Raw genomic sequence first — 14,539 nt, 5'->3', positions numbered from 1 at the left:
TTACGAACGATCCTAGTTGTTGTACTAGGTGTTGTGAGTTTGAAACAAGATATTTTTTATTACTGAGAAATATTTATATTCAAATATATTCTTAAGATAAGTATATACAATCATTTGACCAAAACTATTCAATTTTGTATTAAACAAACGATACAATACAAAATTTGTTTCTATAAAATCTATGTAGATCATAAAATTAAGAATAGAATTCGTTTAACCGTAAGTATCAAGTATTTATTTTAAATGCTGCCTATTTTTAAAGTAAGAAATTATATTTCTGGGTAGAAATTTAAAGTATTTAAATAAATAAATAATTTTCTTGAAAGAAGAAAGTATTTTTTTGCGTACCAATACCAAGCACGCGCCAGTTTATCGCATTAAGAACAATCAACAAACAAGGAGCGTCGGCTCCTTGCACCCCTAACAAAGCACGTAAAATACGCAAATTGAAACAAAAAACATTTGAACATTATTTTTTGAAATAGATTTATCTTTTGAAATAAAAATACCTTCTTGGGATCTGTATTTTACTCACTATTCGAATACAGACGCCGCCAACTTGTACGCATAATAATAATACGCATAAACAGGTGTCGGTCGGCTGAAACTCCTGGCGTAATAAATACGCCGATGGGAGTCCGCAAAGTGCTATAATTCGACGTAGCGGCGGTAGCATCCCACTCAGAAATTATGCCGGGAGATTACAGTCAGGGCCCCATCAATGTTTCAGGCCGGATTAATAATTGCTGTACAGCGCTCAGGTTTCGTATACGGTTATGTTTCATTCATAAAACTCGTGCAGCTAGTTACTTCCGTGCACAGTCGACGCTGATGAGGGCTTAGTGAACCCGAAACAACAATTTATGGCGTGATAAATATTACTCCTTGAAAGTTTATGTATTTAAACTCACGAAGGGAATGTTTTCGAACGACTTCAGCAAAAAAAAAATAGAATTCGCCACGAAACAAACTTCTGATATAAAATCACCTTATCACCTAAGCCCCTTCTTGTCCTGCTCTACTCTCCCCTATATGAATTCGCATTTCTTTAAAAAAAAAATACTAATTTATTTACCTTTCATTTACTGTTCTCCCTATATCAATTTTCGGTTGGATCTTGTTCCCCAATACCAGAAACCATAAATCATATCCTGCAGAAGGAGGTAAGAACTGTTACGTCTATTCTGGAGATGCCGTTTGCGCGAGCGTTTATCAATGAGGGGTGTTAATAGCCTTTCGACTTGACTTTTTCGCGGAAAAGGAAACGCGGGTTTCCTGGATCGGTTTTATTAATTTACGAGCCATTTCCAGAATCGCCGTCTAAAAACTTTCGATAATTCCAAGAGATTTTGCTGTGATCTTCATTTCGCTTTGAGTTAACTTTTGTAACGTGTGATTTTCAGTGAATTTGTAGCAGCCTTTTGACGAGAATTGAAGAAACTAGTTTACCTCAGCTGAATGTTAGGGCTTCATTTTCAAAATGGCGTCCAAAGTTCGCAAAAACTGTTTATTTTTTTCATTAAAAAAAAACTAAACATTTTAGAAAAAAATGTTTTAGATAAAAGTTGTAGAACTTTTTATAACAAAAAAAATTTGAGACCAGCCCAATGTCAATTGATGAATAAATGTAGGCATTAGTTATTGCAAAAAAAACGGCTAAAAACCGCATTTTTTTAAATATTCTATATCTTTAAAACGAAAAAAGATTTTTTTATGAAACTGTCAGAATATGTAGTTCTTGGCAAGTTGAATAAGTGCAATTTTGTAAAATTGCAAAATATTGGATAGTTTTTGCAAAAATTGAGTTTTTCGAAAAAAATACATTTTCTTCAAGTTTCAATAAATCAAACGGAAATGTACTTACGTGACCCATCTTGGGCTTAAAATTTTCTCCAAGAGTTGTACTTTCCTCTGCAAATTGTACCCGTATAGCAAAATAATAGAAAAAAAAACTTTGACTTTTTTTTTGGGTCGAAGAATGTAGATCTTTTTCTTATCACTTATAATGTCCCTAGTGCTTGAATTATTTCCGGAATTTTTTCTTCTTAAACGTCACATAATTTAATCGCATTTTGCGCGTTTTTTTTTTAAATTCAAAAATGGCTCGTTTTGGAAATGAAAATTCCGAAAACATAAAAGCAGTCGAAATTAAGCGTATGGAGGCAGTTTCTAGTTTTTTTGTGCGGAAAGATCCTACAGTGTTGAAGATTCAACAATATCGATGACTGCGTTGGCATCAATTTTTGAAGATTATGCGTTTAACATGAAAAAGAAAAATTCTGATGATTACAAAGAATCTGTCGTTAAGGTAAAATACGTACTTTTAGATTATTTGACAAAATAAAACAAAATTGCAAAAAATATTGAACCGCTAAAATTATTTTCTTGTTTTCTTTTAGGTTATGTGGAACTCTACCGCAAATATTTACCTTTGCAATACAATTCACTTAGTATTATTAAAATAGAAGGAAAGTAAATTTTTGTAGAAAAGCGATGTCTATGACAGTTTATTAATGATCCTTATTAAACATAAAAACAGCACATTACATTCACTTTAGTAATAAAAAGGCATTTAATTTTTGAATTCAGATATTTATCTTTGCAGTATAATTCACTTAGTATTAATAAAACAGAAGGAAAGTAAGTTTTTGTGGAAAACCGATGTCTATGGCAATATATCAATGATTCTTAAAAAATCATAACTGCAATCAAGTAGGCTTAGGCTTGTGATGTCAAAATCGTCTTCGTTATACGACACGTTGACAGTCATTTTCTCTAGCTTCTAATTGTTTACAATTAAATCATGGCAGTGAACAACCAAAAAACTAATTTAAAACCTTATAGTATATGTAATTCTTGCACCAAAATAGGGGACATTCTTATGTCTCATAAAAATTTAAAGTATTTGCCATATTTACTGAAAAAAACTGGAATCAGTCCGCATCAAGAAAACCTTCTCGCAGCTATTCAAAAGATTTTGGAGGAAGATATCCCATCTTTTTTAAGTAAAACCAGGGCTCAGCAGAACAAAATTTCATCAAATTATTACATATATTTTATGAAACAGACATCTGATGGAAATGAAAAATAAAGGTAATAATTATGCTCCTCGTTACTCTCGTTGCGAAGAGAAGACTTCCAGCCAGAATTTCAAAAACATTTAGCGTTAATAGAAGAAATCTCGGAACAAATATTTGGTAAATAATTATTTGTATCTATTTATTATTTTAAAATAAATAAAAACATTACAAAGCAAAATTCTGGATAGGTACTGATTTTTGAACCATATGAAAAAAATTCCACTTATTAATTTTGTTTGCCTAGCTTGGCAGGAGGAAAAAAATTCCGAAAAATTTGAAGGTTGTCATGGGCAACTGTCGAAATTACAGTATGTTAAAATGACAAGGTGAAAAAAAGTGCTGTCCTAGACCAACAGGAGCCGGGCCTCACAGTTACGACCTCATTTAAGCTTCTAGAAGCTACAAAGTTTCAGTAATATCCCTTTAAGGCTTCGACATATTAAAAAATATGTATAATTACTAAGTTGATTTAACCAAAAATTGAGTGTACGCCCTGTACGTTTCGTAATTTAGAGCAAAACCCAGTATCGGCCGAACGCAAATTCCAATTTGTACTTTTTTTAAATCATACCGCAAAAATATATGGCCCAATCAATATTCCGACATTAAAAAACGATGTAATCCGGCACCCCGAAAGATTTATTTTTTTAATACAGGCTTGAACCGAGTCCATTAGTCCCTGGGGATTTTTTTAGGCTTAATCCCCTCTTTCGTCCCGTTTGTTGCGTTTACCACTGCCAGGATCGAAAACCGCTGGAACGCTATAAATATCCAACAAAAATTTTATCCACTAAATATTATTAATAAGGTTAGGGACTGCGTTAAGAACTCGTCTGGAATAGAATGTGGAAATTGTAAGATCTATAGTGGCTATTTCTACCTACATCATGTGAGGCGAGCGGTCTGTTCACAGCCGACTGGATAGATATGAGATACCCGAGGAATCTTGAAACTAACTTTAATCCCGGCTTAACCCAGTGTTAAGCCCACCAAGGTTAGAGGCATCTGACGAAGATCAATACGGACCTCTCTGTAAGATCCGCGGGTCTTTCGTTGGAAGACAAAGGAAACGGATACGACCAGATCGAACCTCTGAACTTGGACAAGAAAGTCCGGCACACAAATACCGATACAAGTCGGTGTTACAAGTTTAATGAATTTAAAATTCGATAAAATTCATATCGAGCAATGTGACAAAGGCGCGGCAGATAACACGAGGTACTAAGCTGTCCAGCAATACTCAATTCAGTTGGTATCTGGAATTGGACACATAATTTAATATTAATAGATTTATCTAACACGTCTTTACTTATATTAGGTAGAGTATATTTAGGATACAGTATGACTTTTTTTGTTAAATAAGTCACATGATTATCAAACCGCAGTCTATCATCAATTCGCAAGCCTAAACTCTTAACTTGTTTTACAAACGTTAATAATTTATTACACAAAATAATATTGAAATTGGGGTCCTTTATAATACTTTCAGATTTATTTCCAAACATTATCATTTCGGTTTTATTTTCATTCAATAATAGATTATGTGCTCGTGCGGCCATAGTTATTGAATTTAAATCTTCATTGATATATTATGAAGCTAAAAGTATACAGGGTAGCCCATCGAAAACGTACCGCAAGGCATTACAGGGTAGTAATGAACTTTTCGGCAAAATCCAAAAACAGGTAAAGTTTGCTTCTGAGGGGGACAACTTTTGGCGCAAAAAGCATAGCAAAATCTTTAACCCCCTAAGTGGGGGTGCCATCCCCCAAATTTTTTTAAATGGGAATGGGGGTCAAGTGGGGGGTCATTAGAAAGGGCTTTTAATTCTCTATACATCGATTCTTACTTTTTGAAAATCGATTCATTATTTTAGAAAATATGCAGCTTTGAAAATACGAACAATATTTTTGACGAGAAATGCGAAAATCGATTTAATTTTACTTCAAAACTTACGGTATTAGTCAAGTAAATGCTGAAAATGTTGTCCGCCAACTTGCATATAATGATACAGGTTGTCTTCAAACCGTTGTCGAACATTTTGGAGCACTTGCGGTGTTACTTCGCGTCATACATTAATGATTCGTCCTCGCAGATCTTCCAAGGTATCAGGTGGAGTGCTGTAAACTTTGCTTTTAATGTGCCCCCAGAGAAAGAAATCTAAAGGATTTAAGTCGGGTGACCGAGGGGGCCACTCGATTGCACCTCTTCGTCCTATCCAACGTCCTGGAAGGTAATAGCGCACATTGAGCGAGTAATGTGGAGGAGCTCCGTCTTGCTGGAAAATTAATTCGTGTTCATTGTAAGCAGGGTCGTCCTCTATGATATTTGTTAGAGCTGGGTCGATGATATTTTGTAGTAAATCCAAGTACATATCGCCTGTCAAATTTCCAGGAAGGAAAAAAGGACCTACAACGGAATTTCCAAAAATACCTGTCCATACATTCAACTTCTGGGGGTGTTGAGAGTGTGTATCATGGAAAATCCTTGGATTGGTATCAGCCCAGTAACGACAATTATGGCGATTCACTAAACCATTTAAGAAGAACGTACACTCGTCCGAAAAACACACATTAAAGAGGAAATTATCGTTTATCGCTCGTTCAGTCATTATTTCGCAAAATTGCAAACGACGATCAAAATCGTCCTCATTTAGCTCTTGCATTAGCCGAATCTTATAAGGATGGAATTTGTATTTTTTTAATATTCGTTGGACACTTGTACGACTCACTCCTGTCGCAGTAGACAATTGCATTGGACTCAGCGTACTATCCATTGCCACTTGCCCCAATACCGCTATTTCCGTAGGTTCATTTAGTACCGGATTTTCAACCTGCCTCTTTTTGTTATGAACGGAGCCAGTTTCGCGAAATTTGGCCACCAATTTGCGAACAATTTTTCCAGACGCATGTTTCTCAGGATGTCGTTGGTTGAACAGTTCGGCGACCCGATTTCCACATTCAATGTTTTTGAAAAAAAGCTCAATAATTTCTACTCTTTCTGGAATTACCTACCCTGTATTAGATAAGTGAAAAGAAAAATATAGTTGAGTATCAGCGTACTGATGCATTTTACAATGTTTCAAATAGGAGGCGAAGTCAGCAGTATATATATAGAAAATAAAATCGGTCCAAGTATACTACCTTGAATTTTATAAGATGAAAATTTATTATTTAGAAAAACCCTCTGGCGTCTACCATAAAGATAATTTTGAAAAAATGAAATAGCAACTGGATTAAGTCCAAAGTATTTAAGTTTTTGTTATCAACTTTAATAGTTGTTTACATTTTTTCCGTAGGACAAGTTTGCCGCGTGCACACCTGGTATGTATCAGCTGTGTAGCGTTAGGTTAAGCGCTGTTGTCAGGTTGTGACCAAACTCCCCAATATTAATACTCGCTGTATTTTGAAAATTTTTAGTCTTACGTCCTTGTAATATTCATCTTTTTTGTTCATTCTATCTTATGCTGAAGTAATGGCAGTTAAACTTCTTACACCGTGTAATATCTTCCGGAATATAACATGCTACAAGCAAATACTACTTGTTTTCTTTCAGAATTAAGGAGTGTCATTAGTTATTTACCACTTTATTTAAAATTAATGTAATGTTTGAAAAGCGTTTTAAATTTTTTCAGTTCAACACAATTTTTAGTTCACTTACGACGCCCGAAAAGTTATTATAATATTCTCCGTCCCAGAACAGACAGTCTAGCAGCAAAATTCTTATTGGCTTTAGGAATTTCCCATCTCTCAGGTCAGATACACGCGATTTTTCAAACGTCGGAAATATCGATGTTATTTCTACGGAAAAAAACGAGCAAAAACCGCCGTAACCTCATAAGTTGGACTCGGGCGATTTTCTCAACGCGAAATATGCGACAAGTGCCCGATAGAAATCGACGAGGCGTTCTAAATTACTATTATGTCGGAGAAGTCTCCCAAAGTTGTCCCAAACTTTCCGAAAGTAACTTCAGCCGAATATATTATAATAGTTGGCTGTCGACTTTACGTTGACTCGACTGGGAGTGCAGATTTAAGACGGTTCTACGTTGTATTTTAGAAGTTTCTGGCCTTTGTTTGGGATAGGACGGCTCTTCGTCTAGTTTTATTTGACAGTTCGATTCGCGCAAGTCGATCTGTGGATCTAAAATACACAAAAGTGGCTTCTTCTTAAGAGGAGTGTGATACATTATTCGAAACGTTAAGAAATCTAGACCGATGACATGGCAGCCAGCCCGAAAATCCGAATCTGATATTCGTTTGACGAATTTAACCCACGTTCAAGGTTATTTTTAATTTTCAAGGTCGTTTGAAGGTCATTTCGAAGATCAAAATAGAGGAAAACAAAGAAGAGAATTGTTACCTGGACTTTTATAAGTGGAAATGGTAAAGGGGCTTATAATAAACGAAAAAAAAAATAAATGCGTGAGCAGGGGCGGCGGAGGATTGATTTGGGGGGTGGAAAAGTTATGAAAAATTGTATCATTGGGATTTCTGGCGAAACTTGACGTCAGACAAAAAAGTATCCAATACAAAAGTTGTAGATCATGGAAAAGTCTACAACTTTTGTAGAGGTCACTTTTTAACATAACCTCAACATTTCCGAGAAAAAACAGGTTTCTTTCTGATTTTTCGTTTTTTATTTCTCATTTCCGCAAAAATACTTTAATTTTGACGAAACTTGGTGAAAGTATACCTTTCTCTGTCTTAAATAACCTCAAATTTTTTTAGATAAAAAAATGAAGAAGTTTCTGAGATATTCATTTTTTTCGGACTGACTTTTTTTTCAAATAAAAATTCTACTTAAAAAAATCATCGTACAGAGTTCTGCCGATAATCATTTTTTTCGTTTTGACATATACTTTTTGGTGAAATAAAAAAATTTGTAATCACAGTTCAAAAACATGCTCAAAAATTCAAAAAAGTAAAAAATGACTTGCAGCAATGAATTTTTCAGTACTTGTTGATAATTTGTTTAAATTTAAAAAAAAAAATCAAAAACTGATTACACCATTCAATTGTACGGAAAAAATACAAAAAAAACTATCTCATTGTTTCAGCCAAAACTATTTTTATACAGTATTGCTATAAACATAAGTGGAATAGTGAATAAATAAAATAAATAATTTTTTTTCCGTAGGATCGATAAGAGTACTTATTTTTTTTTAAGTTTGATGAATTCATAGATATACAGTGTGTCCAAGATAAGGATTATATAGGCATTACGATCTAGGAAACGGTAAGAGATATGGGGTGACTCAAATTAGAAAAAAGTTGTTTTTTTATACCAAACAATATGCTGTTTAGAAAGTTTTAAAATTCCGGGTAGTACTGGAGATATCCGGAAAAACCCGAAATTTAGCAAAATTATTTAATTTTTTCTGGACTTATTTGAAAACGAATTTTAAAATAAATTACATATTTACAATGCCACTTTTTTCGCTTTATACAATGGAATCAACATTTTTGCAATCCGACGTTTCGTCTTCGAGGGGCTATCATCGGGTTAATTTTTTTAAATACGTCGCTGCTATTTTTATGTCAAAATCTAAAGTCATTTTTAATTCTGAATTAGAGGATATTACTATGGTAATTCCTTAAAAAGTTTTTAGCTTGTTTTAGCTATAATTTAAAATTTTTCCTGAGTACGGCTCTGAACGCTTTCAAAATATCTATTGGATGAAGTTATAAGAGTATAAAAGTCAACACCGCACAAAATATCCAACATTTTTTTTACTACTATTAGCAATACTAATTAGAAATAATAAAATATTTCATAAATTCCAGTTATTTTTTTGTTAGGTACAACTTTTTAAATTATGGATTAAAAAAAAATGTTGGATATTTTGTGCTGTATTGATTTTTATTCTCTCCCCTCTCTCTCTCCTCCAATAGATACAGGTAGTTTGAAAGTCTTAAAAAAGTTTTTTAAGACTTGCCAAATTAAATCGATTGGAGCTACATGCATGTTAATAATTACGTAATTATTTTAAATATAACTCGTCAGACATCTTTTTTCCGAAATTTGTGAGCGACATTGACTCTAAATCACCCTGTATATAGCACGAAACACCACTGCTTCAACAAACGAGGTACTGTACACTTACTTTCACAATTTTTTTGCGATTATTTCGGTGAAAAGCCGATAATCTGGACGAACGAGGAAAATGCAAAAGTTGTCAGCAAATTTTCGAGTCGCCCGTAACTTCTAAGCCGCCGCAGATAAAATATTAAGTTTCTACGCTTTTCCGAATTTCATTACTACTTTCCCGAGATTACGACCAGAGGCTGGTCCATACATCATAAGGAACTTGGACAAATTCCCATTACGGGCCCCGTTCTTGCCACCCTCGAACAGTTTTACCTTGAAAGTCAAATAATTCGTCGCGATAAAGTAAACAAGCATCGCGCTTTCCCAGAGCGATCGATCGTACCTTCGCGATACGTCGACGAGACGGAAAACGTGCATTTTGCGAACGTCTTTTTTTCTGGTCCGATATGGAAATTGTCAGCGGAAATGAGTTTGATTTCAAGGCGGACCCAAACGGCACACCTGGGTATGTCAGGGCCTCGCGACTGTTTTTTAAAAATAAACTCAGTTGGTTATGAATAATAAATTAAGAGACGGGAGTATTGTCGAATATTCCTTGAACGAGCAAAGTTAGAGAACATGTCGATCATATCAGAAATGTTTTTACGTATAAAATATACTCGTGTATTCACGAAATGGCCAGTTAAAGATCTAACTCCGTCTATATAAGAAAGTTGTTTGATATATCTTCACAAAAATAGCTTTCGTAACATCACTTCGTATATATTTCCTGGATGAATATAACAGTAGACAGAAACGCATTTTTTTATTCAGCCAAGCGACGTAAAACAGCATCAAAATGAGTCGCGAATGATAAGCACGAAATGAATACTATTACTACTTACACAATGTAAAGTCCGATTCTGTATAGAGGCGTGTGCAGTGGGGATTATTATACAACCCGTTTAGACCAATAGCTTCAGAGTAGCACGCCATTGTTTACACGATTGGAATATGCGAGATGGCAAAAGAACATTGCTTTGTTTTATTATTTATCCTTTCAAACAACTTTTGCTTTGGGATTTTTTTATGTTATCGAGTCCTAGTGTGCAGAAACCATCAAAAAATGATCTGCCCTATAAATTTACCGAGTGCCCCTGTAAATGTTTTCGGTCTTTTAGGCGTTATATATAGAAATAAACGTACGAACTTCGAGCCAAGTGAAATTTATTCTCTTAAATGGTGGAGATCCATTATGAAAACACCTTTAAAGCGACGGCATTGGGCTGTAAAATTTTATTTTTCACCAGGTTCTTAGCTTCTAAAGTAAATCCGAGTAGACGTTTTATTGATTTGGATTTATTGGTCATTTAGTTTTATTACTTTTCACACGCTTTTACTTGTGTAAGTGCAATAAAAAGGTAGTTTGGACTTTTTATACACTTTATTACATTTAAAATTCGATATGAGCATGTAAAATATATTACGAAGATTTAATATTTAATAAAAGGCCCCTTACAGTTATGTTGTAAAAGTTAATACTGGAAACGCTACTATAATAGCTGCAAAACATATATTTTTATTAAGTTTCATAAAAATGTATACGTTTTTACGGGAGCGTTACAATAACAAAAACGTATAAGGTTTAGGCAGCGGAAAAATTATTTTCTTGACTAATGTATTTGGTAGAATATACGTAGGCATATTTTTCTAGGCAAAAATAAATATGTGGCAATATATCAACTACGTTTGGACAACAAAATGTACCTTAGGGTAATATTGGAATTTTTAATACGTGTTGATTTAAAACAATAATACAAAACGAAGAAACATTTTTGGAACCGCTGAGTCCACCGATAGTTGTCTGTAAAGATGTGCAGTCGCGATTATTTGCAATTATTAACACCACATCAGACTCTTTTCATGAATTTAAAACAGTTAAAGGTACCTGTTCGCCTATTTCTATGTAGTATGCAACTAAGGAACGATTCCAGGGGTTCTCAATAGGTAAATTTTAACAATTTTGATTATATTAATTTTAAGCATCTTTCCGCAGTTTAAACAGTTTCAATTATTATTGAAATTTCTTTTTATTTACCAACAAACTCATCTCCAAGTGTGTACATAAAAATAATTGTTTTCGCGTAACCCAGACTTATTCGCTTATGCTTTAACAAATAGGCGAATCGTAGGTGGCTGGGCATAATTCCCGAACGGCCCGACGAAAGAAAACATCCATCTAAATAATAATTCGAGAGCTCCCTTTCGGTAGTACAGAAATAACACTCCGCGTTAGACGTCACAAAAATCCTTACCAGACGTCAAAGCCAACTCGTTAAACCCCCTCGCCCCCCCTCGCCTACCCCCGTCTACGCACTCGGCCTGGTAGCTCCACAATTAATTTGTTAAGGTCCTCTAATCCCGATGTTATTGTTATGCAAAGACAGTGTATTGTAGGGAGCTGGGGTGGGTAAACATGGAGGAATTTAACGACCCTCTAACCGGGGGGATGAATAGCTGGGGTCGACTCTCCCGTCACCTTCCTTGTTTACATCCGCCGTACAGCAGGATTTATGCGTGTACTCGCGGCCGTAAGGTCTCCGTTTTGTCCAAGGAGCTGGCTGCCACATCGCAAACTCAATGTGGTGATAAAAATAATGGAAATAAGTAGTGTCAGAATTATATATTGTAATTCATATTCTAAGAGTGTTTGATTCAAAATGAGCTCGGAAAGTGAAGTCGAGTATTTACCAGGGGAAGTATCGGAAGCTGCACAAAGTGCTGTTTCACAATGAATCCCCAAAAAATCTTCGAGACAGTACGAAATTGCCTACGACGTATTTAAAGGGTGGTGTAGTGTAGAAGAAAATCCCAAAAGTGTTGTTACTGGCATATTTCGAACATAAAATTAATAAAATTGAACTTTCGACGTTATGGTCAGTGTATTCCAAGTTAAAAAGTACCCTGAACATAACTAAAAGCTACGATAACTGACAACACTGGATCTGGCATAAATTTAACTCAATACGATATCGGCACTTTCAATTTACTTGTAGTGCAAAATAAACTGTAATTGACCTGTTCATAATAGTTAGTTTTGTATTGATATGTTGTATTACTCAAAATGTATATTGTTCAATTAATAAAATCGTAAATAAATTTTGAAAAAAGTTACAAATTATTTTGACATTTGTTTCATGTTCTAGAACGAAAAAGACTTTGGCGTTCTAGAACATAAAAGTATTTTGCAGGTAGGTGACAGAAAAGACTCACTTTATCAACTGAAAATGTAACTAAAATATCGACTTTTGATGAAAAAATTAATTTAAGAGAACCGGAACAGTGTTAAGAACCCGTATCAATCTCGTTTGTCCCTATGTGAGAAATCGGGGGAATTTTTCTTCTAAATCGCGGGAAATAACGAACAGCTTTGCCGGGAAATGCAATTAACTGAGGAATTAAGAGTCGAACGAAATTCAAGAACAAATAGCCGCGAAGTAAACAGTACTTAAAAGTGTAACCGATCCATTAATCGGGGATGCCATTTGTACAACACTCGAATATCTGGTGCGGATCGATTCCTTTTAAAACAGAATAGGAGCATTAATGGTAAGTTCAACTCATTCTTTATATCAAAGTTAACGAATATAACCAAACTACTAAATTAAGAAAATCGACGCAGAAAATTATATTATCAAACACGTAAAAATAACAACTAAACGAATTTATTTGATGGAACACATTTTCATAAAGTAAACACTGCTTGATTCGCATCCGTTTGGAAGAACAAGGACACCAGAATAATGTTTATATAATGTACCGTAAATCATTTGATCGAATGGGCTGAAAAAAAAAGACAATATATCTCAAGGAAATCAAGCTCCTCCTTTAACAAAAGCGGAATCAGCGGCTAATTGCGACGGTTCCGACATCAACAAGGACTGATTCGGATGCGTTCCGCGTACCCCAGTAAGTTACGGCACTAATTCCATTTGCATTTGTCTCCTGGGGGCCTTCTTCATGCGGGCCATCATTCCACTCTAACACCTCCACGTAGTTTTTGCGACGGTTTTTAACCCCCTTTACGTGACACCCGAAAATTTAGGGGTTCACGCGGCAGATTTACGCCCCCCCAGGGTTATGAATCGCGAAGCGGTAAGTGGAAGTACAACAGATGACGCCGTGAAAATCCAAACACGTGTCTGCGGATACTTTTTATTTCGCGGAGGCACCAAAGCTTTTTCTGAGGGAACTAAAAGAAACGCAAACGAAAATTATATTTTCTTGGCGCTTCGAAAATTTTACAAGCAATGTCGTGCAGTTAGTGGAGTCGCAGGGGTTGTAAGTTTCGCCTTCATCGGGCTATAAAATAAACACTAAAGCTACGCACGCGAACTTATGCGGGATTGTTCGCTCTCGTGACATACGTTTATTGCCAGAAATGTAATGGCTGCTTTCGCGAAGGATGGAGCTGTGGGTTCACAATGTTTTCCTGACGGGAAATTGGTAAATCTGCACTTGAAAAAACATATACATTTAATTAAAAGTGAAAAAACTACCCTGTAAATATAGTTATAATGTATTTCCTAGCAAATTTCTTACAGAATAACCTACATAGCTACCTTCAGGCCTCGCCAGAGCGTTTATCTTGCACTAAGCTAAATAATTCTCGGACCTACTCCCAACGTGGGGTTCACGAAATTCCCCCAAGCCCTGATTCACCTCATCAGTGGACTGGAACTGCCCCAGCTGATTCTTGATCATGAGACGCTTCCAGTGGGTCTTCAGCTCGCCGACGTTGCGCAGGTAACTCTGCAGCTTGTTCAGCTCCAGATCACACTGTTTCTCGATGTCTTCCAGGTGTCTCCTGGACGGCGCCGACAGAGCCGGATGTTCCTGCACGACGTCGACCTTGGGTGGCGGTTGGTTTGAAGGGGAGGGATAATCCGACGGCGGTCCGTCTTTGTCCTGAATCAAACAAATTTTGAAAAACATTTTGATCTTCGAAATTCTTTAATAATTAAAGAATACCACCTTGTAGGGGAAGTTTTTTTCCAACAAAAAATGAGAAAATGCAAAATTACTTCCACGGACTGGGCTAGTCATAGTGTTGAAGGTACCTACACGTAATAATGGTTTGTTGTGATAGAATTTACCTTATTAAAATTACCGCAGGGCATATTCTTCCTTTCTGCCTCGAGGAGCATCTTCTCTCGTTGCACCTGATACCTCAAGTTCTGCAACTGGCTCCTCACTGCGTGGATTCTCAAATTGAGGGCGTTAGCAGGTGCCGTTCTCGGCTTTGCTTCTTCGACATTTATCCTTGAATTACTCCTGTCTTTTGAACTGAAGCTATTTTTAAACGGGTCTTCCTCAACAGTGGATTTTCTTAAGTTCATTCTTGACGGAAATGTCGATCACGGACAATTTT

General features: G+C 35.6%; 1 protein-coding gene across 1 annotated transcript in view; it reads right to left on the bottom strand.

Moving 5' to 3' along the window:
- Window positions 1-14,507, bottom strand: part of LOC108915624 (acetylcholine receptor subunit alpha-like) — a 49,005-nt gene extending 34,498 nt beyond the window's left edge. The window contains exons 1-3 of the mRNA XM_018721693.1: window positions 14,265-14,507; window positions 13,788-14,076; window positions 1,076-1,151 (exon numbers count right to left, since the gene is read on the bottom strand). Coding sequence (XP_018577209.1) covers window positions 1,076-1,151; window positions 13,788-14,076; window positions 14,265-14,507 — 608 coding nt within the window. The remainder of the gene's footprint in view (window positions 1-1,075; window positions 1,152-13,787; window positions 14,077-14,264) is intronic.
- Window positions 14,508-14,539: the final 32 nt, after the last annotated feature.

The sequence above is a fragment of the Anoplophora glabripennis genome, unplaced genomic scaffold (genome assembly GCF_000390285.2).
Source record: "Anoplophora glabripennis isolate ALB-LARVAE unplaced genomic scaffold, Agla_2.0 scaffold1618, whole genome shotgun sequence".
NCBI lineage: Eukaryota > Metazoa > Arthropoda > Insecta > Coleoptera > Cerambycidae > Anoplophora > Anoplophora glabripennis.
Note: the sequence above shows the minus strand (reverse complement) of the source record. Positions and strands in the feature narration are given on the sequence as shown.